The sequence below is a fragment of the Argopecten irradians genome, chromosome 15 (genome assembly GCF_041381155.1).
Source record: "Argopecten irradians isolate NY chromosome 15, Ai_NY, whole genome shotgun sequence".
Lineage (NCBI taxonomy): Eukaryota > Metazoa > Mollusca > Bivalvia > Pectinida > Pectinidae > Argopecten > Argopecten irradians.
In genome coordinates this window covers 29,791,721-29,818,329 of record NC_091148.1, presented here as the reverse complement: position 1 = coordinate 29,818,329, position 26,609 = coordinate 29,791,721, and the positions used below count along the sequence as shown (strand labels likewise).

The 26,609-nt window shown below is 36.9% G+C and overlaps 1 protein-coding gene and 1 long non-coding RNA gene across 2 annotated transcripts in view; one reads left to right on the top strand and one right to left on the bottom strand.

Moving 5' to 3' along the window:
* LOC138308762 (telomerase reverse transcriptase-like) overlaps positions 1-22,730 on the bottom strand; it is a 53,016-nt gene extending 30,286 nt beyond the window's left edge. Inside the window, exons 1-12 of the mRNA XM_069249784.1 lie at positions 22,159-22,730; positions 14,100-14,205; positions 12,608-12,719; positions 12,115-12,171; positions 8,513-8,625; positions 6,465-6,547; positions 6,106-6,192; positions 4,893-4,962; positions 2,361-2,437; positions 1,608-1,672; positions 768-841; positions 158-246 (exon numbers count right to left, since the gene is read on the bottom strand). Coding sequence (XP_069105885.1) covers positions 158-246; positions 768-841; positions 1,608-1,672; positions 2,361-2,437; positions 4,893-4,962; positions 6,106-6,192; positions 6,465-6,547; positions 8,513-8,625; positions 12,115-12,171; positions 12,608-12,719; positions 14,100-14,200 — 928 coding nt within the window. The 5' untranslated portion in view covers positions 14,201-14,205; positions 22,159-22,730. The remainder of the gene's footprint in view (positions 1-157; positions 247-767; positions 842-1,607; positions 1,673-2,360; positions 2,438-4,892; positions 4,963-6,105; positions 6,193-6,464; positions 6,548-8,512; positions 8,626-12,114; positions 12,172-12,607; positions 12,720-14,099; positions 14,206-22,158) is intronic.
* A 2,577-nt stretch (positions 22,731-25,307) lies between these two features.
* Positions 25,308-26,338, top strand: LOC138309848 (uncharacterized). The gene is made up of 3 exons (XR_011206334.1): positions 25,308-25,692; positions 25,869-25,939; positions 26,251-26,338. It is a non-coding gene; the product is annotated as an uncharacterized lncRNA (long non-coding RNA).
* The last annotated feature ends 271 nt before the right edge of the window (positions 26,339-26,609 follow it).

The following is a 26,609-nucleotide window of genomic DNA, read 5'->3' as shown; positions in this document are numbered from 1 at the left end:
TTAGATTCTGGTTTACAGACCACTATCATGTAAGCACTTTAAGATTCTGGTTTACAGACCACTATCATGTAAGCACTTTAAGATTCTGGTTTACAGACCACTATAGTATCATGTAAGCGCTTTAAGATTCTGGTTGACTGAAGACAATCATGCCTACCATGGGTTGCTGTCCTGGCTATGTTGACTGTATTCCCTGCCTGGCGGTCACTACAGCATTGGTCAAAAAGTTTTTGATAGGGACATCTCCTAGAATGAATAAGTTCATATTTGTAGATAATTTTAACATAAAGTGACCTTTAAAGATGCTCCACCGCTGACAAATGGTATTTTTTCACTATCAAAAACAGCAGCAGACAATTTAGTATTTTTCTTTAGTTACAAAAGTTACTTACTTTACACCATTACCCCCGTTGAAAAGTTTGAGCTTCTAATTTTTCTTCAAGTTAAAAATATTAAAAAAATAATTAATTGCATCCCGAAAAAATTCCGTGGCACTATATCCTATATGGAATGAAGTACTTATTGCGCATGACCCAAAGGCAAAATAAATTATCTTATATTATTTTTTGTGTTAATTAGACATATGTATACACGATTAAACACTAATTATTGTTCAAATGATGAATATCATTTATGCTCTGTCGGCGGTGGAACATCTTTAACCAATAAGATCAATTAACTAGGTCAAGCAACTGATATCAAACAAAGAAAATAAAGCAATATACTTATATCAAACAAAAACAAAGAAAATAAAGCAATATACTTACTTATGTAAGTGTAACAGTTTCTGTATGGCATCAGTTAGTCTTGACTTGTCCATCCCAGAGTCTCCAGGCACGTTCTAAGAATAATATAATATTCATGTTACACAAAAATTTATGGCTGGATTCTGTTTCACTTGTGAGGAGGGATTGCGGTGGCCGAGTGGTTAAGATATCCAGATGTATCACCAAAAGTCCACCACTCTGGGTTGTGAGTTTGAATCCCATGTGGGGTAGTTGCCAGGTACTGACTGCTTGTCGGTGGTTCTTCTCAGGGTACTCTGGCTTTCTTCCGCCAACAAACCTGGCACGTCCTTAATTGACCCTGGCTGTTAATAGGACGTTAAACTAAAGAATCAAAACAAACCAAATCCCTTGTCCTTTTGTTGCTCTTTATAGACAATTTTGCCTGAGGTTCAATACTCCAGTACTACATAGTCATATCAATAATTTACTCCTTTCTAAATACTTACCCAGGACAAAATATGACTGAAGATTTCAGTTTGCAAAAGGTCTCGTTTTGTCCTACTGGGATCCAAGTTTCCCAAACCAGGATCCTGGTAAGATGGACAAATCTAGTTGTGATCCCAACAAGATAGTTGTGATCCCAACAAGATAGTTGTGATACCAATAAGATGAGAAAAACCAGTCGAATTTTCTATTTGGTAAACTCATTATCGTGAAACTCAATATCCATGAAAGAAAGCTGTTGTTTTACAGTATTGTTTCTGTGACAAACCATTATTTTACAAAGTTGCATTATTTCCATCCATCCAATGGATATAAATGTGAAACAATGATTTATAAATGATACAAACTGAGAATGAAGATTTACACGTAACAGACCTTGAATATTTCCTCAAACAACTTCTCAGCTCCATCTTGGCTAGGTGGCAGTCTATTTAGGATATCTAGGTAGAAATAAAGTCCAAATCAATAACATAAATAAGTGTAACAATGTCACATCTTCAGAACTTCAAATGTCTGATGTCCCTGACCATAATATCAGGAAAATTTGACATCATTTCATTGTGGTAATAACCTGAAGTTATCACAATGCTATGTTCTAAGTAGTTTGAAAAGTAAAGTCTATTATATCACATAACTGACTTGTTCAGCCATGCCATACAGCCATGTCATAAATTTCGTAAGACACATGTGTATTAAAATTATTGCGACATCACAGATACATGTAATAATGGCGTCATGATCAAAATATGACGTCAAACTATTGTCTCAATAAAGATAAATGTCAAATCTGCGACTGATTTCACCACTCTTATATAGAAAAATAAAAAATTTGTTTATATTTCAATTAATACTAGTTAAGTGATAAATAGAATCTTACATTCGTGGCTATATAATATCAAATTTATTTAACTTGTTAAATAATCTGATATGCCACTCGCCTAAAGGCTTGTGATATATAGAATTATTGAACTCCTTTGATAAATTTCATTTTACACAGCCACTCATGAGATCCTCTGAATATCCTTGATAGACTAGTAATATCAGTCTATTGTATCTTTGTTAGAGTACATTGTTATAACACAGATAATTTTTATCCTTGATACACTATCTAAACAACTATATATTTACAGGATTTGGGGATCTTCTCCACAAGTTCTTTTGAATAAAGGATTTTCTTTCGTGGCAAATACTGTTCGTGCTGCAAACTGAAACAGACCCAGAAAGATAAGACTTCTGAAACTGTATTTTAGTAAATAGTCAACTGTATGTTAGTTAATATTCATCACATATTCATCAAACACCTAGAATAATGATTCTAAAATTCTAAATCCCTAAAATTCTAAATGTCAAGACAAAATGTTTACATTCTTAGTCCCCACTCATTTATTTACACACACACATTTGACCTTTGACACAGGGAATACAGTATATTACAACTGAACACAGTGAATACAGAATGTTTCAATTGAACACTGTGAATACAGTATGTTTCAACTAAACACAGTGAATATAGTATGTTTTAACTGAACACAGTTAATAGTTTGCATGACCTGAACACACAGTGAATAGTTTGCATGACCTGAACACAGTGAATAGTTTGTGTGACCTGAACACAGTGAATACAGTTTGTGTGACCTGAACACAGTGAATAGTTTGTGTGACCTGAACACAGTGAATACAGTTTGTGTGACCTGAACACAGTGAATAGTTTGTGTGACCTGAACACAGTTAATAGTTTGTGTGACCTGAACACAGTGAATAGTTTGTGTGACCTGAACACAGTGAATACAGTTTGTGTGACCTGAACACAGTGAATACAGTTTGTGTGACCTGAACACAGTGAATACAGTTTGTGTGACCTGAACACAGTGAACTGTTTGTGTGACCTGAACACAGTGAATAGTTTGTGTGACCTGAACACAGTGAATACAGTTTGTGTGACCTGAACACAGTGAATAGTTTGTGTGTGACCTGAACACAGTGAATACAGTTTGTGTGACCTGAACACAGTGAATAGTTTTGTGTGACCTGAACACAGTGAATACAGTTTGTGTGACCTGAACACAGTGAATACAGTTTGTGTGACCTGAACACAGTGAATACAGTTTGTGTGACCTGAACACAGTGAATACAGTTTGTGTGACCTGAACACAGTGAACACAGTTTGTGTGACCTGAACACAGTGAATACAGTTTGTGTGACCTGAACACAGTGAATACAGTTTGTGTGACCTGAACACAGTGAATAGTTTGTGTGACCTGAACACAGTGAATGTTTGTGTGACCTGAAACACAGTGAATACTTTGTGTGACCTGAAACACAGTGTGTACACACAGTTTGTTTGTGTGACCTGAACACAGTGAATACAGTTTGTGTGACCTGAACACAGTGAATACAGTTTGTGTGACCTGAACACAGTGAATACAGTTTGTGTGACCTGAACACAGTGAATACAGTTTGTGTGACCTAAACACAGTGAATACTGTTTGTGTGACCTGAACACACAGTGATACAGTTTGTGTGTGACCTGAACACAGTGAATACAGTTTGTGTGACCTGAACACAGTGAATACAGTTTGTGTGACCTGAACATAGTGAATACAGTTTGTGTGACCTATACACAGTGAATACAGTTTGTGTGTACACTGAATTACAGTGGATACAGTTTGTGTGACCTGAACACAGTGAACACAGTTTGTTTATGTGACCTGAACACAGTGAATACAGTTTGTATGACCTGAAACAGTGTATACAGTTTGTGTGACCCTGAACACACTGATACAGTTTGTGTGACCTGAACACAGTGAATACAGTTTGTGTGACCTGAACACAGTGAATACAGTTTGTGTGACCTGAACAGTGTTACAATTTGTGTGACCTGACAGTGAATTTTTGTGACCTGAACACAGTGAATACAGTTTGTGTGACCTGAACACAGTGAATACAGTTTGTGTGACCTGAACACAGTGTTACAGTTTGTGTGACCTGAACACACTGATACAGTTTGTGTGTGACCTGAACACAGTGAATACAGTTTGTGTGACCTGAACACAGTGAATACAGTTTGTGTGACCTGAACACAGTGAATACAGTTTGTGTGACCTGAACACAGTGAATACAGTTTGTGTGACCTAAACACAGTGTTACTGTTTGTGTGACCTGAACACACTGATACAGTTTGTGTGACCTGAACACAGTGAATACAGTTTGTGTGACCTGAACACAGTGAATACAGTTTGTGTGACCTGAACACAGTGAATGCAGTTTGTGTGACCTGAAACACAGTGATTACAGTTTGTGTGACCTGAACACAGTGATACAGTTTGTGTGTGTGACCTGAACACAGTGAATACAGTTTGTGTGACCTGAACACAGTGAATACAGTTTGTGTGACCTGAACACAGTGAATACAGTTTGTGTGACCTGAACACAGTGAATACAGTTTGTGTGACCTGAACACAGTGAATACAGTTTGTGTGACCTGAACACAGTGAATACAGTTTGTGTGACCTGAACACAGTGAATACAGTTTGTGTGACCTGAACACAGTGAATAGTTTGTGTGACCTGAACACAGTGAATACAGTTTGTGTGACCCGAACACAGTGAACACAGTTTGCGGACTTGAACACAGTGATAGAGTTTGTGTGATGTATGGTACCTGGTTTGCAGTGATTTTGACCTCTTTACTACCTCTGTCGGTGGTTCTTTCCTTGACCTTTTCCTTTTTCCTATAATATAATAAAAGATGCTTTCATTCACCAAGTATGTGCTGTATCAATTCACGGACATTTGTCCCTATGAATGATGTAGTCAAGCTGTGATAAAATGTAGAACAAGACAATTCCATCACCTACAGTAGATTTTGCCTGGAATTTGCGTTTCCTTATTATGAGAGTTATCTGCCCTTTGTATCAGAAGAATTGATTATTTAATCATTTGTTTTGAAGTTGTATCATTAACTTACCAGAACACATCATTGTCCCCTCATTTCTGCATACTACAGACTGAGCTATCTGCTTGTGTGGGCTGCCATACTGATTGTGATATCATGGATTTGTGCATAATCAAACCTGTCTATAAAGACCACCTAAGAGTCTTTATATCAAGGTGGTCCTTATACACAGGTTGAATTATGTTGAAATTGGTCATTTGGGACTCTAGAACAATTAAGCAGGTGACCTTATAGAGAGCTGATTACTAAGACAGGTATCCATGCATTTCATTTATTCTATGAAAACTAAAATATGTCTGTTTGACATTAAGTGCGAGCGTTAACTTCTCCATCAAACCTTAATTCCCAGTACAATATGCATAGGTCTATAAGACCCCTACTCAGAGATATTTTGCATGTACGAAAATTCATTAACTCTTGGGACTATTGCAAGATGGTTACGACCATGATAAATTGTAATGAATACTTTCGTTTACTTCATCAGAACTTATAGTAGAACATCGCTGACAGGTATTTCATAGTATATATTTTTAAAAGGTTGGTGTCACTAAATCACGGCGAAATCTATTAAACCAGAAACATATATGACAAGATATAAGACATTGACTTCAGGTATCCCGTACACAGTTGAAATTTGCGCATTGCAGATGTACACCGACTCCAAACCCGAAAATGAAAATAACAGTGCGAGATTACGCTCGCACTAAGAAATATGATAAAAGGCTTACATAACAAACTAACATGACATAATAATAATCAATAGCTCAATCCCGACAGGAGCAGATAAGTCTGTAATAATAAAACTAGAAATTACAAACTTAACAATCACCACAGACCATTAATGGCACTTATCATCAGTCCAGACTACATACAGACCATTAATGGCACTTATCATCAGTCCAGACTACATATCACTTACTATTTTTACGGCCCCTTTCTCTGTGTAAATCTCTTGGCAGACTGTCAATGACAATGCCTGGTGTCCACAGTTCGAAGACTGGCTTCCCTGAAAATGTAAATTTGTGTCATGGAACTCGTTCTACATGTCTGGATTCTGTACAACACCAAAAACATATCTCTTCGGTTCCATGTCTTTGTTTATTACCCTTTTTTACATGAAGAAATTTGACCAAGGTGAACAAAGTAACATTTAAATTCCCTTTGGCCACATAATGTAATCTCATCACACCCAACATTTGGTTATCATAAAAAGCACAATGGAAAGTGACACAGCCAGACTCCTCAAGAGTAAACGCTTAGACAACTTGGGTAATCTACCTGTTAATTGGACATAGGACGATGGTGGAACAAAAGTGAACACTGAAGCCTCCAATATATTAGCCATCATGGTACCTCCAACTCTGTAAAGAGAAATATTTAATATCTTTACAATTCTGCTGGTAATTATAAACATCAATACATCAGAGTGTAACTTGACAATACAGATGTAACGGGATTAATATTCATTGTGTATAGAACTCCAGCTATTCCTATTCTGTATTTGCATATTACAGACTTATCTGTCCTTGCGGGTAAGTATTGATTGTGATGTCATGCGTTTGCCAGCGTAACATCAGAGTTTTTTGGAGACAAAAAGACACCACAATGGATACCTACAAGGGAGCTTACTCTGTAATATGCAAAGGCAGAATAACAGTTATGCATGATATACTTGATTATTTGCATAATATTTTGCGATCCCGATTTTTTCCTTCGTTATCTTTGTACTTCAACTCTGTGTATTTCCATCAATTATAACATGATCTCAGATTTTTCCAATAAAAAGCTAAAAAGAAAATCAGATTTTTTTTTCAATGTTGCAAATGAAATGTATTTGTATGCAGTCACTCTATAAACTATACAAGAGCTGTTGGAGAACAGCAAAGCTCGCCTATTCAGAAGAAGTTGATGTTCAAGTATTTATTATTTAAACATGGAAATATGACAAATTAACAGACTCAAAAAAACCCTAAAGGGCCCCAAATTGGTTGTATTATCACGTTCAGCATCCATACACATTAGGAAAATAAAATCATAAACATTTATGATGACTTATGATTAACCCTTAAAGGCCCACTACCTTTCCGGAGGAAAATTTAAAGGTTTCTTAAAAACATTAATAACAAAAGAAAATATATATCAATGGCTTAAGATGAGGTTACAACACCAAACATATGCAAGATTTCCTGTCTAATGTACGATAACAGTGGAGATTCATTTCGCTGTTTTGCCGTCTGGCGCTGTGATAGTCAACTACCGCGCGGCATTTAGGACGACGGCGGGAAACATAAAACGACCCGCGTTATGAAAATTAACATTTTATTTATTCTGATTAAACAGTTCTGAAGGTGATGATAAAAGTGCTTGTAAACGTATAGTTAATAACTTCTGCGACTCTACAAAAATTCTTGATCTCGCATTCCTATTTTAAAATTAAAAGCCGTTTCGGAAAGGTAGTGGCCCTTTAAACAATTGACAAAATAGAAACTTGGTCAAAAACTTTAAAGATCTCCACCACCGACAGAGCATAAATGATATTCATTATTTGAACAATAATTAATCGTGTACAAATATGCCTAATTAACACAAAAAATAACATAAAATAATTTATTTCGCCTTTGGTGCATGCGCAATCATTACTTCATTCCATATAAGATATAGTGCCACGGAATTTTTTCGGGATGCAATTAATTATTTTTCGTATATTTAACTTTAAGTAAAATTAGAAGCTCAAACTTTTCAATGGTGGTAATAGTGTAAAGTAAGTAACTTTTGTAACTGAAGAAAAATACTAAATCGTCTGCTCCTATTTTTGATAGTGAAAAAATACCATTTGTCGGCGGTGGAGCATCTTTAACATTGAAATATGGCAAATTATTCAAAAACCCCCTAAAGGGCCCCAAATTGGTTGTATTATCACGTTCAGCATCCATACACATTAGGAAAATAAAATCATAAACATTTATGATTGACTTATGCTTAAACAATTGACAAAATAGAAACTTGCTCAAAAACTTAACATGGAAATATGACAAATTAACAGACTCAAAAACCCCCTAAAGGGCCCCAAATTGGTTGTACTATCACGTTCAGCATCCATACACATTAGGAAAATAAAATCATAAACATTTATGATGACTTAAGCTTAACCAATTGACGAAACAGAAACTTGCTCAAAAACTTTAACGTGAAATGGGACGCCAACGCTGACGCCGACGCCGGGGTGACAACATTAGCTCCCCCTATTCTTCATAGGCGAGCTAATAAATGACCTAGGTGTGTTACTTAGGACACCTGATCATTACAGGATCTCCATATAAACTTACTTGGACAAAAGCTTTCTCCACTTGGGGAAGTTGAGATGTGTCACCGCGTAGTTAGGATGTCGACAGTCCAGTCGACTCAGTGTCGACATATACACCCCTGTATCCTCAGACATCTGTATACAGACAATGTTATCTACCATATACACCTCTTTATACTCAAACAACTGTATACAGACACACAATGTTATCTACATATACACTCTGTGTCCTAGGGGCCGCGGTGGCGAGTGGTTTTAAGATGTACCGACAGTATACACATGCCCTCCACCTCTGTTGGTCGCGATGTTCGAATCCCATGTGGGGCAGTGTGCCATGGTACTGACCGATGGTCGGTGGTTTTTCTCGGGTTCTCAGCTTTCCTCCACCAACAAACCTGGCACGTCCTTAAAAATGACCCTGGTGTAAATAGGACGTTAAAATACTAATTCAAACCTCTGTGTCCTCAGACATTCCTGTATACAGACAATGTTTTTACATATCGACCTCTGTATCCTCAGATATCTGTATACAGACAATGTTATCTACATATACACCTATGTATGTCTCAAACATCTGTATACAGACAATGTTATCTACTATATACACCTCTGTATCCTCAGACAACTGTATACAGACAATGGTATCTACATATACACCTCTGTATCCTCAGACATCTGTATACAGACAATGTTATCTACATATACACCTCTGTATCCTCAGACATATGTATACAGACAATGTTATCTACATATACACCTCTGTATTCTCAGACATCTGTATACAGACAATGTTATCTACATATACACCTCTGTATCCTCAGAACATCTGTATACAGACAATGTTATCTACATATACACATCTGTGGTCCTCAGACATCTGTATACAGACAATGTTATCCTACATATACATTTGTATCCTCAGACATCTGTATACAGACAATGTTATCTACATATACACCTCTGTATCCTCAGACATCTGTATACAGACAATGTTATCTACATATACACCTCTGTATCCTCAGACATCTGTATACAGACAATGTTATCTACATATACACCTCTGTATTTCTCAGACATCTGTATACAGACAATATTCTGTACAACATTATACAGACATATCACATATACACCTCTGTATCCTCAGACATCTGTATACAGACAATGTTATCTACATATACACCTCTGTATCCTCAGACATCTGTATACAGACAATGTTATCTACATATACACCTCTGTATCCTCAGACATCTGTATACAGACAATGTTATCTACATATTCACCTCTGTATCCTCAGACATATACACTACAATTGTTATCCTACATATCGACCTCTGTATCAGACATCTGTATACAGACAATGTTTATCTACATATACACCTCTGTATCCTCAGACATCTGTATACAGACAATGTATCTACATATACACCTCTGTATACAGACATCTGTATACAGACAATGTTATCTACATATACACCTCTGTATCCTCAGACATCTGTATACAGACAATGTTATCTACATATACACCTCTGTATCCTCAGACATCTGTATACAGACAATGTTATCTACATATACACCTCTGTATCCTCAGACATCTGTATACAGACAATGTTATCTACATATACACCTCTGTATCCTCAGACATCTGTATACAGACAATGTTATCTACATATACACCTCTGTATCCTCAGACATCTGTATACAGACAATGTTATCTACAGAATATCACCTCTTGTATCCTCAGACATCTGTATACAAGACAATGTTATCTACATATACGACCTCTGTATCCTCAGACATCTGTATACAGACAATGTTATCTACATATCGACCTCTGTATCCTCAGACATCTGTATACAGACAATGTTATCTACATATACACCTCTGTATCCTCAGACATCTGTATACAGACAATGTTATCTACATATCGACCTCTGTATCCTCAGACATCTGTATACAGACAATGTTATCTACATATACACCTCTGTATCCTCAGACATCTGTATACAGACAATGTTATCTACATATACACCTCTGTATCCTCAGAACATCTGTATACAGACAATGTTATTATCTACATATTCACCTCTGTATCCTCAGACATCTGTATACAGACAACAGGTTATGTTATCTATGAAAACAGACAATATATCTACATATTCACCTCTGTTTCCTCAGACATCTGTATACAGACAATGTTATCTACATATACACCTCTGTATCCTCAGACATCTGTATACAGACAATGTTATCTACATATACACCTCTGTATCCTCAGACATCTGTATACAGACAATGTTATCTACATATACACCTCTGTATCCTCAGACATCTGTATACAGACAATGTTATCTACATATACACCTCTGTATCCTCAGACATCTGTATACAGACAATGTTATCTACATATACACCTCTGTATCCTCAGACATCTGTATACAGACAATGTTATCTACATATACACCTCTGTAATCCTCAGACATCTGTTATACAGACAATGTTATCTATACATATACACCTCTGTATCCTCAGACATCATGTATACAGACAATGTTATCTACATATACACCTCTGTATCCTCAGACATCTGTATACAGACAATGTTATCTACATATACACCTATGTATCCTCAGACATCTGTATACAGACAATGTTATCTACATATACACCTCTGTATCCTCAGACATCTGTATACAGACATTGTTATCTACATATACACCTCTGTATCCTCAGACATCTGTATACAGACAAGGTTATCTTTGGAATCCATTCTGATCAGTATGAAAATCCATTAAACATGACTTTAATTCTTTTTATCTGCAACTTGCATCCGCATACACCATGTACAGATTATCTACTGCTGGATAAACTTGCTGTGCTTTATCTGACATAATATGATCATGTGAATTTTGTTCCTTCCAATGATCGATAAACTGATTTAGAACATTATTTGCAACTTTGACCAGCGATACTTTAAAACCTTTCGGTTAATTAAAAGGTGTCATATTATCAGTCCCCCCATGAACTAATTAATAGTGACATCCACATTCACACAGGTGTTCATTCTTACGTTCATCAAAATTCTTGTATGGTGTGTCATCTTTTTCTTGGTTCATGGCAAAGGTATGTATTGTAAAGTTATTCTTTGATGTGTAGTTATGGTTTATTGAGTATTTTCATATTGTTTCAGTGGTATTACACACTGAATAGAATGACTGGTACTGTTTGCAAATGCTCTTATATATTTGCAATGACAGTAAAAAGGATATACACTCTCATTTGGTTTAGTGAATTAATCTTTTCTTCTGTATCAAAGATGTGGCTCTCTTCTGGCGAAACCAAGTACATAACTGGTAATTTTCTTCGTTATGAATGCCATAATCATCCAGGATAAACAGAATATATGGTAAGTATCTTACAATACAAAGTTTTATTTAGGTGATCGACACAGGAAGCCATGGTGACGCGGCAAAGCCTCATCATCTCGGCTTTCCTAAGTTGTGCACCAAAATAAACCTTGTTGTATTGTAATATACTAACCATGTATTCTCTGGATTTGTTTGTTTGTTTGTTTGAGTTTTACGGCCCATCGACAAGTATTCTCTGGAACCAGTTGTTTATACGTACCTGTCCAAAACCTAAGGTTAATACATTTTGCCCTGTCCCTTCTTTCTTGATCAGTTTCTAAACAAATAAAAAACAAAATGTAAGGCAAGTTGTATGGCTGTCAATCTGATTAAAATACAGATCCTTATAACCACTCCGTTAAATAGAGCAAACTTAGTGACAATAAAGATCTGTATCTTTATTTTTGATCAGAAAGGACTAATTCTTACTTTATTCATGGGTTATTTCTATTAAAAATAAATGAAACAAAAAGAATAAGCAAAACAGCCTGTATAGCTCAGTTACCTTTTGAAAATGACAAACAAGTGAACATTTCCCGGTACAAATTATTATTATTTAAGAGAACCAGAAATGTTTTTTTTTTTTTTTAAATATACAACTAAAAAATTAAACATCTTTAACAGAAGGACACCAACATGACAAAATCTGTCTAGTCTTTAACTACTGTACATATTTCAATTTTCAAAGGAAATGTCTAATACACTAAGCTTACCTCAATCAATTTCATGACCAGGTCCTTTTGATCAGAACATTGGTCAAGGTTTGTCCTTTGAGCCACTCCTAGTGGTGCTGCAATCACTGTCTTCTCCACAAAAGTCACAAAACTAGAACAATACAGATACAGGAAAATGTAGATTTACATTTGAATCAAAAGTTCTCGGCGTCTTAATCACACATAGTTTGTGTATTATACCAGCTGCAGTGCGTTTATATATATATATATATATGCAAATCTGCCTATAAAGGCTATCCAAGGCAAAAGTAGTCAATCGGTCATTATACACAGATCCAATTGCGTTATAAATGTCAATGTGTTACATTCAGAGAGGTCTTAGTAAGCAGGTGGTCTTAATACAGAGGTGGCCACTGAAACAGGTTTCACTCTTTATCAATATAGAATTCATAAAACACTTTGTATTGACAAAACCTTACTGATGACCAATCAATTTCAGAAGATTCTAATTTAAATATCTTCTGACAAGGGACAATTCACTCAAGTTAATTCTTTTACATAACAAAGGAGCAAAATATGGCATAAATGTATTGTTCTACATTCCTTATGAAACATCTGACAAGAAATAGTGACAAATTCCACAACATTGTTAAGTATTTTGATTAATACCATTGAAATTCCTAATCATTGATCAATTCGATAAAGCAGGTATAACATGTAGTATGCACCCTTACCCGAGTCAAATTCACGCACGTTAAACAAATGCAATACATAACCACTGAGGAGTTGATGAAATTATTTTTAGACAAGAACATGCATCTAATAATGTTAACACAACTGTAAGAGCGATTTGAGTAGTTCTAGACAAACAATTCTTTACTACACAGGCAAGGGTCAGGGTTCGGCATACAAGGCTATGTGTAATGGCGATTGAACTTTTCACATACATTTGACTACAGTGGGCTTTTCTGACATATCACAGTTAAACAAACTAATCTAATTTCCCTTAGAAATAGTTTGTTTCCGAAATATGTGCAAGTTTAAATGTACTCTTAGACCGAATTGTCCCTTTATGATTGTTTAATCACATAATCAGCAGAAGATTGTTTAATCACATAATCAGCAGAAGCACGCACACATTGAACAAACAAGAATCTGGAAAGCCTCTATTTTCAACTGAGTTCCTCTATAATATCATCCAAAAAATATCCCTTTTTGACCCTAGCTACTATCTAACTGTAGTATCTGGTGTTTGAGCATCTCATTTGCTAAGAAGTCATTGAAATTATAATTGTAGTTCAATCTCCTTTATTAAAGGTCAGGATCATTTATAGAATGCAAATGTCCCTTCATCGATCTTGGATGGTATAATGATGGTCAAAATAGTAAACCTCTTGGTCATCCAGGCATATTCATCAGAGTGTGATGTTTGATCTCATTAAGCTTCAAATTCTCTTTCTAGGCATCAACAGTTATAAAATGGATCTTCTATATACAAATTTACTATCATATACTTAATGTAAACATATACCTGCGAGATTCCTCAGCCCAGGATATTGTAGGGTCGATGGTTGTAATCCATTCATTGAGTGTGTACAGGTTATTTTTATACACAGATCGTAAGATATCCATTGTGTCTGAAAATGCAATATATCTATAGCAAACAACATATTTCGCAATGAAAGGCAACATAACTGTAATATCCATACTATAATCTAATATGATATTTGTTCAGTTATTGCTTTACTACTGGTAATTTAAATGATACACATTAAGGAATTAACTGGACCCAGAATTTTCATATAGATATAGTATTATAGATTTTTTAATTAACATTTTGCTCGCACCAACTGCAATCATTTAAAACAGCTTCTTTCCAAATATGATGAATAAATAGAATCTTAGATCAACATATTACTAGCTCACAATATTAATCCTCATCAATTTTCAAAAAAATTTACTTAATAAACTAAGTTAATTTTTATATACTGTATTCTACCCAAGAAGCACCCAGGGCATTTAAAAAATTGATATAAATGAAAAGGTGCTAATAAGTCAAAATTATTGCAAATCTATACCGTTTTATGTAATTTTGGTCCTTATTTATGCCTGGGCAATTGAAATTGAGGCCTCAGAAAGGGGGAGGGGCGCTTATTGGGTCGAATACAGTATCCATTCCGTAAGATTGTCATTACAATGTTGTCTAGACATGCGCAGTATGCAATATAAGACCATGCCGTTTTACAGAATACAAGTATAAAGTCACAGAAGCTGAGTTTAGTGTTGTATGTTATGTATTGAGTTTGCTATGATCCGGATTTATATAGTTTGGTTTCAGTCATTAGTTACGCCCTGCGTAAGAATACAACCTGTCTGTCTGTTGGTCAATAAAAAGTAGTTCTATAATGGTGAACACGTGTTATTGATGTTTTGTTTGATTGTTTGTTTAATTAACGTCCTATTAACAGCTATGGTCATGTAAGGACGGCCTCCCATGTATGCTGTGTGTTGCGTGTATGTTGTGCGAGGTGCGTGTTTTGGGAGACTGCGGTATATTCATGTAGTGTCTTCTTGTATAGTGGAACTTTTGCCCTTTTTATAGTGCTATATCACTGAAGCATGCCGCCGAAGACACCAAGCAACACACCCCACCCGGTCACATTATACTGACAACGGGCGAACCAGTCATCCCACTCCCTGTATGCTGAGCGCTAAGCAGGAGCAGAAACTACCACTTTTATAGACTTTGGTGTGTCTCGGCCAGGGGACAGAACCTAGAGCCTTCCTCACAGGGGTGAACGCTCAACTCAAGGCCAAAGTGGAGGCGGTGCCAAGGGAGGCATTAGGAAGGAAAAAGTCAGTTAGGAAGAAGAGAAAAGATAAGTTCCTAAATTTAGTCGCCTTTTACGATCATTGCAATAGGGGCAGCAGCTACAATTCTTACGCCCTACCTGCAGCCCAGACGTAACACATTTCTGGCGACGAGGATTGTGGTACAACCTTCGAAAATGGATGAAAACGCACCACCATGTCACACTCGATCTATTGGTAAGATCGGACAATTTGATGACTCAATTAAGTCATGGGAAACATATGTTGAACGGGCAGAGATCTATTTCACCACAAACAACAATGACGGTGATGTTAAGGTGGCTTCATTTCTCATAGTAATTGATGCAAAAACTTACAGGTTATTAAACAAGAGGCCCAAGGGCCTTAACGGTCATCTGACTACCTTGGCAATAGCTGTATAGGAAATTAACTAGATATGGTGTCATGGTTAAACACTTGCTCATGACCATGTAAGGATCATTTAATGCAAGTTTCAGTCAAACTGCATGGGTAGAACTTCAAGAAGTTCAAAATGTGTTTTCAAGATGGCGGCTTTGGTGGCCATCTTGGTTTTCGGGTCAACCCGACAAATAACAACACTTTGTTGGGAAAATGTCAGTATCCTTAAAATTATTCAGACAAGTTCCAGCAAAATCGCACTGGTAGAACTTGAGAATAAGTTCAAACTATATTTTCAAGATGGCGGGAGTGGTGTCCATCTTGGATTTCAGATCAACATAAGATATAAAAACACTTGGGTCACGACCATGACAAGGATCATTTCATGCAAGTATCAGCTAAATCACACTGGCAGAATTTGAGAAGTTCAAAATTCAAGATTTTAGAATATTTGACCCCCCTGACCTTGATAGTTGGTCAAGGTCATTCATTTCAATAATTTTGGTAACCCTTCATCCCAGCATGCCACAGGCCAAATATGAGTACCCTGGACCTTTTGGTTAGTTAGTTAGAAGAAGTCATTCAAAGATTATAGCCTAATTGACCCCTGTGACCTTGAAAGTAGGTCAAGGTCATTAATTTTCACACCTTTGGTAGCCATTCATCCCCGCATACTACAGGCCAAATATGACTACTCTGGGCCTTATGGTTAATAAGAAGTCGTTCAACGATTTTAGCCTATTTGACCACTGTGACCTTGAAAGTAGGTCAAGGTCATTAATTTTCACAACTTTGGTAGCCCTTTTTCCCCTGCAAGGTACAGGCCAAATATGAGTACTCTGGGCCTTATGGTTATTGAGAACAAGTCATTCAAAGATTTTAGCCTATTTGGCCCCTGTGACCTTGAAAGTAGGTCAAGGTCATTTATTTTCACAATTTTGGTAGCCCTTAATCCTAGCATTATACAGGCCAAATATGAGTACTCTGGGCCTAATGGTTATTGAGAAGAAGTTGTTCAAAGATTTCAGCCTATTTGACCCATGTGACCTTGAAAGTAGGTCAAGGTCATTCATTTTCACAACTTTGGTAGCTCCTTATCCGAGCATGCTACAGGCCAAATATGAGTACTCTGGGCCTTATGGTTATTGAGAAGAAGACGTTCAAAGATTTCAATCTATTTGACCAATGTGACCTTGAAAGTAGGTCAAGGTCATTCATTTTCATAACTTTGGTAGCTCCTTATCCCAGCATGCTACAGGTCAAATATGAGTACACTGGGCATTATGATTATTGAGAAGAAGACGTTCAAAGATTTCAGCCTATTTGACCACTGTGACCTTGAAAGTAGGTCGAGGTAATTAATTTTCACAACTTTGGTAGCCCTTCATCCCAGCATGCCACAGGCCTAATATGAGTACTCTGGGCTTTATGGTTATTGTCCCAAAAATTCAGCGCTGGACATAGAAAAAGAGAAATTCCACCATATCATACCTATTAGTATTCAATGGAACACGCCTAACTACAAAACAGAATTAGCTGGGTTATTGAGAAGAAGTTGTTCAAAGATTTCGGCCTATTTCATGCTACAGGCCAAATATGAGTACTCTGGGCCTTATGGTTATTGAGAAGAAGTCGTTTTAATAAAAAGTTTACGCATGACGGACGCCGACGGACGGTGCATGATGAATATAGGTCATCCTGACCCGAAGGGTCAGGATGACCTAAAAACCTATGTGCTCGAGACAAGCCTGCTGATAAAACTTTTGATGATATCATTGTTATATTGAAGAACCACCTATGCCCCCAGCTGTCAGAGATCGCCGAGCGTTTTCATATTCATTCAGAGCTTAATTTAGAAATGGCTGTGAAAACTGCTGTCGCTATGGAAGCAGCCAGTCGTGATGTGAGCTACAAAACAAACGTTAAGAAACTGTAAATAAAATAAAGTCCAATACACAACGTCGGGGAAAGGGAGGTAACACCAATCACAACAATCAGACTCGTGGAGCAACAGGGGGCCATGTGAATTAAATCTGCTCGTACTTTCGAACCCTGTTGGCGATGCGGAGCAACGACACACAAATTCGACAACTGTAAACATGTGAACTCTACATGCCATTTCTGTAATAAAAAGGGACATATTGCTGCTGCATGTATGTCTAAGAAGAAATCTGGACAAGGAAAAACAGTAAGGTGTGTAGATGATGGTCCTGGGGAGGAGGGATATGATACTTTTGAGCCCATGTTCCAAATGGACACAATTAACAATGTAAACACTGTCAACCCTATCATAGTGAAACCTAACATAGGTGGCAGCACTATTCCTACAGAATTAGATACAGGATCCTCAGTATCCATCTTACCCGAGGTGACCTATAAACAACATTTCAGCAACAGGCCACTCCAGCGTAGTGCAATAAAACTACAGACATACTACGGCGAACAAATAATACCTGTGGGAGTTTTGAGGATACCAGTCAGTATCAATGAACAAACTGCTGAATTAGACGTACTAGTAGTACGACAGAAGGGATCAGCACTTTTCGGAAGGGACTGGTTACAACATTTCAAGCTCGATTGGAAAGAAATCACGAATTCGAAGGCTTTAAAACAATAGGAAACAAACACTTACCAGACAGAGAAGGAACTACAGGCAATACTTGATAAACACAGGACTGTGTTTACTGGAATGGGAAAACTTAAAGGTATTAAGGCTCAGCTGTACTTGGAGGAGAACGCACAGCCTAAATTTCACAAAGCTCGTACTGTACCCTATTCATTCAAGCCAAAGATAGAAGCTGAACTATAAAGACTACAGGATAGTGGCATCATTAGTCCTGTACAGTACAGTGACTGGGCGTCTCCTATTGTTCCTGCCTTAAAGAAGTCTGGACAAGTGCGAGTGTGGGGTGACTATAAGGTCACAATCAATCCAGTGATGAAGGTAGAGCATTATCCTCTACCAAAGATAGAGGATATCTTTTCATCTCTGGCTGGAGGCAAGAAATTTACAAAGATTTAACAAATGCATACAACCAGATAGAAATGGAGGAAAGTTCAAAGGAAATGCTCACCATAAACACTCACAAGGGTCTGTTTAGGTATAACAGATTACCTTTTGGAGTTTCATCTGCTCCGGCTATATGGCAAAAGGCTATGGACCAGGTACTACAGAACATCTCCAGATAAAGTCGAGGCAGTCGTGAAAGCCCCTAAACCAGAGAATGTGACACAGCTGCGTTCATTTTTGGGATTGGTAAACTATTACCGCCGATTCCTTCCTAACCTAGCAACTGTGGAGGCACCACTGAATCAACTACTACAGCATGACAACACATGGTGCTGGACAGACGAGTGTGATCAATCTTTTCAAAAGGTAAAAGAACTTATCACGTCAGAACAAGTTCTCTGTCATTATAACCCTAAGCTTCCAGTAAAGCTAGCATGCGACGCCTCACCTCATGGATTGGGGAGTCTACTTTCCCATATCACAGAGGATGGAACAGAGCGACCTGTGGCATTCGCTTCACGATCACTGACAAAGGCTGAGACGCCCGGATAATCACAGATCGACAAGGAGGCCTTGGGTCTCTATTGGGGTGTACAAAAGTTCACCATCTATCTCTACGGTCGTCATTTTACCTTAGTGACAGATCACAAGCCACTGGTCAGCATCTTACATCCAAACAAGTCGATACCTACCATGACCGCAGCATGATTACAAAGGTATGCTATGTTTCTCTCTGGACACACCTACAGCATGGAGTATAGGAACACTCATAACCACGCATATGCTGATGGACTCAGCAGACTTCCTTTAACGACTCAGGGTGACTATACAGACACCTCATCTTTGTTCTATACCTCACAGATAGAACAATTACCAGTGTCGGACACACAAGTACGCAAGGAAGCAATGCGGGATCCAGTACTGTCGAAAGTATTGGAGGCTGTTCTACAAGGAAGTATAGAATTTCTATGTGACGATGTGTACAAACAAAACGATATCTGTTTGCCTGTTCACATACATATGTGTGAGGTCAAACAAAGGTGCAAAATGTCATCTTCGCCTATTCGAATACTCCGGTTATTTGCATATTTTCTTCTGGAAAATGGCTTATTCAAATAAGCGGAATCCTCTGTACATCTTTCATAGTTTTGGTACTTCTAAATTGGAAGGGAGGAAATGTTAACTTATGTATTGAGTTTGCTATGATCCGGATTTATATAGTTTGGTTTCAGTCATTAGTTATGCCCTGCGTAAGAATACAACCTGTCTGTCTGTTGGTCAATAAAAAGTAGTTCTATAATGGTGAACACATGTTATTGATGTTTTGTCATCAGCCCCAGACGTAACGTATGTCTTCACTAAACACTGAAGACACTACAATAACCGTTTAGTTTTTTTTTTTATAATTTACATTTTATTCAGTTTTTTCCCCATCAATACAAGTAATAATGTACACAGGATAACTGTGATCAGTGATCATCATACATAGTTTTTTTTTCTCTCTCTCACACGTGTAATCATACATACCCTTACACTCATGCATATCACTTTCTCATGCTGTAGATTATCAATGTACATACACCGAACACTCTCTCACTATTACACTTGCATTCACATATATCCACAGCACCTTCTATTTTTTATGTATAAAATTTTATCTATCAATTGTTTGTTTGTTTGATTAATTAACGTCCTATTAACAGTGTGGTGAAATACGGTTGTATTACCATGCTATCCGGAATTGCTGTCCGCTCTATTTTATCTGTTAGTCTCGCCGTCAAGTAGACGCTTGTAATGTTAAGCTATATGTAAGTTAAGCGTTCTATGGCATAGGATTGTTGTAAATAGAGGGCGCTAATGTCGTTGCCCGGCAGTATATAAAGCCGCGGTTTCAACGGGAGTTTTTCTTATTGTTGGACGAGCTGCTGAAGCGAAAACAACTAAGAGGTTAATACAAGGTAAATATAGATGTGCCTGGAGAAGGCTTGCCTATATACGTCAGTTGATAATAACTTACGGTAGAGTTGAGATCGGAGATTGACACGCCTGAATAAGGCTTTCCTCCTTTGCGTTAAATACTCTGGAGAGTAAGTTGTAAACTGAGCCTTGGGATGCTCGTTGAATGATTACGTTTAAGTGAATCATTGAGATTACTAGTGATTACTCTGCGAGTACTCGGTAATATGTAATGATTGTGTGTGAATCATTGCTGGAGTGATTGCTCTGAGAGTACTCAGTAAACGTGAGTGCTCAGTAGCAGTGGGTACTGTGAGTACACAGTGATATTGATACTGAGTAGCTCGGTTGTGTTAGGCCTTAGGGAAAGGTTCTTAATAGATAATATTACATTGATTTTATCGTAGTCTTGTTATATATGTGCGAGTTGGGATTTTCGAATCACCCGAGGTAGGGGAGACTACTTGCATAGGCTTATAGATCACTCAGTATTGTTGCTAATCATTTAATAATTATTCTGATCTGTATGATTTATGCTGTTGGTATATTTTGAAGTTAAGTTATCATGATCACTCAGAGGCACTGAGTGATCAGTAGGATTGATATTGTTAATCATAATATTTAGGGATATATAGAATCAGCTAAGTCAGCTGTGTATTATTTGTATATATTTGCACTGAGTAATTTGATAGGAACAGTACATAATATAGACACTATAGATCATCAGTTAATTGTGACTGGACGGACCCGGTAAACGTCACGTCAGCTATGGTCATGTGAGGACGGCCTCCCATGTATGTGATGTGTTGCGTGTATGTTTTGCGAGATGCGTGTTTTGGGAGACTGCGGTATATTCATGTTATACATTTACACCAACATGTAGCACTTTCTTAGAAAAATATCTAATTTTATGTATCTATACACTTACATTCACATATCACTTAGCACTTACATTACCACAGAGTACTTTTTAATTTTCAAAACTTGCATACACACACACAATCTTGATTAAAATGTAGATCCTTATTACCACTCCGTTCAGTAGAGGATCTCACAATATCCCATAAGGGGTCATTTTCGGATGTCTTTTAACACGTGTACTTCAAGATCAAATACATTTCCTATCCATTGCTACGATCACTTGATAACGCCATTTCGTCCCTATAAACATATGCATTAAGTTATGTTGTGCACTTTGGGCGAGATGACTACAACAATTCGGACAGCTTTTTCAAACTATTTCGTCCTCAGTCAAGATTCTGGCAGTGTTTCATTGGCCTTTTCCATTTTACATATTTATTGACTGCCAATCTGATTAAAATACAGATCCTTTTAACCACTGCGTTCATTAGAGGATCTGACAACATCCTATCAGGGGTCATGTTCGGATTACCTTTCTAACATGTGTCATAGATGAAAGTAATTTTCTACACATTGTCAACTCCATTTCGTCCCAGTATACATATACATTTAGCTTTGGTGTGCTCTTTGGGCGAGATGACTATATACAGGAAAATAATTCTGGCAGTTTTTTTTTTAAAACTATTTCGTCCCCAGTCAAGATTCTTGCAGCAGCAATTTGATTGGCAATTTCCAAAGGTCACCAGAATGTGACCCCTAATGCGATGTTGTCAGATCCTCAACGTAGTGTTAATAAGGATCTTACTAATCAGATTGATTGACTGCGGGTCTACATCCCGTGGCCCCGTATACAAATAAACATGTGCATGTGCCAGTTACTAATACAATTAAGATCTATTGACGACCATCTGTATTTTAATTTCTAAATTGCTTCAATCTAATTAACATACAGATCCTTATTATCACTACGTTAAGTAACGTTAGATTAGAGGATCTGAGAAAATCCCATTAGGGGTCATGTTCAGGTGACATTTGTAAATGGCCAATTAAATTGCTGCTGACAGAATTTTGACAGTGAATTTCAGGGGACGAAATAGTTTGAAAATCTGCCAGAATTATTTCCGTGTACGTAGTCATCTCGCCCAAAGACCACAATAAAGCTACTCGTATTTGTATGTTGGGGCGAAATGGCGTTGTCAATTGACAGAGCAACGTGCAGAACATCCGAACATGACCCTTAATCGGACTTTCTCAGATCCTCTATTGAACGAAGTGGTTACAAGGATTTGTATTTCAATCAGATTGTAAATTGCTTATTTTGAATATGATTTCGGATATCTTGGTCCATCTCTACTCTAAATTTATATTTTTTTTTTTTAATTCCAGAACCAATTTTGTTTTATTTGTTGTTGTGAGAAGAAAAAAACAACTAAAAACCAACAACATGGAAGCCCACTGAAAAGTTTTATATCCACCAAGACAACTACATTTACAAGTATAAATGCATTTTTTGTGTTTGCTACATGGTGGAGAATCTAATCCCGAGCTCATGCATTTGTTGATTGCCTTTTTAATTGAATTTTATATGATTTAAACAACTGATTCTGTGGAAAACTTTCCAAATATTTTGACCACGTGTGTGACAACATGGCGGGCCCTGCTCACTCGCCTTCTCTGTTATTTGGTGATGAAGTTGACTTTACGGGTAGCCCCATTTTATCACGTCCTAAAAGCAATTTATTAACCCATGGTCATGATAACACAGACAATACCATTCACAAACTGGTATATAATGATATGTTTTTCACCTGGAGTCGCCAATGACACTGTTAATTCTAACATTGCAAATACCGAGAAGAAGCCAGATGCGCCCACGTACCTGTGATAGTTGCACCGGCGATGTTGACAAGACAAGGCGTCCCTACATAATTTTTCGGGTTATTCACACGAGAATGGCGACATATTTCTGTTTGATTTTGACAACTTATGTAACATTAAATGGCCTAAATTTGCACCCTACGTCTGCGAGAAAGATAGCAGCGTTTCATATGAATTTAGCGAGTCCATCACAAGTTTGGTTTCATGCCCTGCCATCTAGGGCTGGGACGGTACAGTGATTGCACGTTCCGATATGTAACAGTAGTTGTATTTAATGACAGAGGCAAATACCCGGTCTTGATCATGTCGTTTATTTACTTTAACACTGAGCAATTCACACAGTATACAATTAGAAATACTAAAGGGACGCAACTCTACATCTGCATCTGATCATACTTCCGGTTATGACGACCAGGTGAGAGGACGTGCTGTTATCGCCTCCGTAAGTGATTTAATTTAAAGCCAGATTTGTGCAAGTGTTTCACCTCAGACTGTGATAATTTTACTGGAATGTCTGTCTGACTGTCTAAATTATATAATTTCGTCATAATTTCATGACTTATAGAGCTATTTAATAGTTCTTACCTGGACACGCACCTGTGTAACATTTATACGTACACGTGTCACATTCTGCCGCGGTGGCCCTGAAGTATACCTTGCCAAGGCTAGTATGAATACCAACCAATGTATTGTACCCGAGTACAAGTGTGAGAATTTCTCAGATATGTCTGAGTGTTTTAAAAGTCTTCACCGTTCCTTTTCACAAGAATTTAAAAATGTTAAGGAAGACGTGTGTGTCCTGAAAGAAAAGGTCGACGTACTTGACTCGGCAGCTACTTGGGTGAACTCCGAAATTAATGATCTGCATAGAAAACATCTCCCGTCTATCAGAGACAAATTAGAGGAGAAGAGAAAATTTTCGTTTAGCTCTGGATCTCTGGGGCAGGAAATGGAACCTCGTGGTGAGGGGGATTCCAGGCACCAGTAAGGAACTGCCTAAAGATACCCTTGTTAAATTTCGTGAGTTCCTTGTCGATGAATTGAAGCTGGATAAATCATATGTCAATTCCATTTTGGTCCAAGCCATTCATCGCTTGCAATCTGGAGATGACGACAAAAGGAATATCATTGTTCGATTTGTGTCCCTAATAGACAGGGACACAGTCCTGAACCAGGCAATCAGTGTACTTAGACCAGGATGTGGGAAAGCAGTTATTACTGACCTGCCACCTTTATTGTCCAAACTGAGGGGAGAACTTTTACATAAAAGATCCAAAATGCATGATTCCTGAAAAAAGAACTCGTCACTCGAGGACAGTTAAACTCGAGACATTTCATTATTACTACTTAACAGTATAATTACACATGGATACGATCTTGTTGGTAAAATCTTTCTAATAAAATCAATTTAAGTATCCTTTTTATATACATGTGGATTTATCTGATTCTCCATTGATTAATAATATGGTGACTTTTCTCTTGTATGTGGGTGATATATATTATTTCAAGAATTGATCCGATAGATCCTCTCTTCAGTCATGTTGCTATAAACACCTGTATAGTAGATCTATATAATAGTGTTTCATATATGTACACGTACTGCGACTATATTTAACCTTGCAATTGATGAGCTGTTGAATTTTTTTAATATATATATATTTTATCATACATACCGTAATAAGGCCATAACTAAAGCCATATTACATTGTATGTCTAATTCTTGGCCTAATAGCTCAAATTTAGCTATGTCTAACTTGAACTGAGAGATGAATATAAAATAAATGATAGTAAATGTAGCAGAGTTTTAATTAAAATATTAATTAAATGTTGTTTTATTTTAACTTTGTATGCGTGTGATATAGCGCGCCGCGCATGCGATGTTCTTCTTGTGTGTTCGTCTATAAGTATTGTTAGCTTGTCGTATATACGTTTGTAATATGTCCGTGAGAGAGAGTTTACCTGTATAGCCACGTCGGTCACGTGTTCGTTATGTATATTGATATGTCACGTGATATACAAGTAAGTAAGTATGGGATATGTATGGATGCCTCGTTTTGGGTTGTGTGCTTTGTCTTTGACGTTTTACCGCCTTTTTAATATATAGCCACTAGACTTTTGACATTGACGGCGACGGACGTACTCTGTCCACTCCGTGCATATAACGAATCGTCCAGAGACTGCCTATTTGGTATGTATTATTGTACTATTATTATTAATTTACTACTGTAAGAATAACAATTCCTATCGTTATATTTATATTTACTTTAGTCGGTATAGACGCGTTTTTGTCTCTATCGTGATTCTCTTTTTACTTGTAAGATCACATTCTTACCTGTTTAATCGATATGTATCTTCATTTTACAGAGTATATATCTATATTGCTACACCTGTAATGCAAGGCTGAAAGCATGTAGTGCCCTTAACCCATTGTTAGGGTAGGTACAGTTGTAAATGTTTGACTTATATGCGTAATTACATAATTATCATGAATCTGTTTTAATACGTATATCTTGTACACGAAGAACCATTATCTTGTAAATGTAAAGCAAATTGTATTTATTATAGTTTGTAGTGAGATACGGTGTATATGAAGTATCTCATAGAGATCGTATTATTATAAAATGATGTATAACGCTATTGTGAGTAGTTGTCAGGGTAAAAATCTAAAAGTGTCTATGTAACGTTTGGTAGATTATATATGTATTGTCCATATGAAGTTATCTTATATGTTATTATTTTATTGTAGGGTACAGTTAAACATGTAACTGGATGTGTATGAATTCGGAATAAAGGAATTTGAAAAGGCACAAAACCGACTTTGTTACATATATATAAGTCTAAATCTTCTGCATGTGTACATGTATCTTATCAAAATAGATTCTATTGTATCTGTAACTGGTATTATACACGTGTATGCTAAATACAGTACATATTTTATCTGTGAATCACACGCTAAAATATTTTGTCATATCACATTAATTGGCTACTGTATAGTGTAAACTAGTCGAATACACTGTTTTACAATATTTATCAGTCAGCTAATGTGCCGGGTCCCTGTGTAATGTGCTTAATTCTTATACACTTAGTTCGATACTTTTGTCTGAT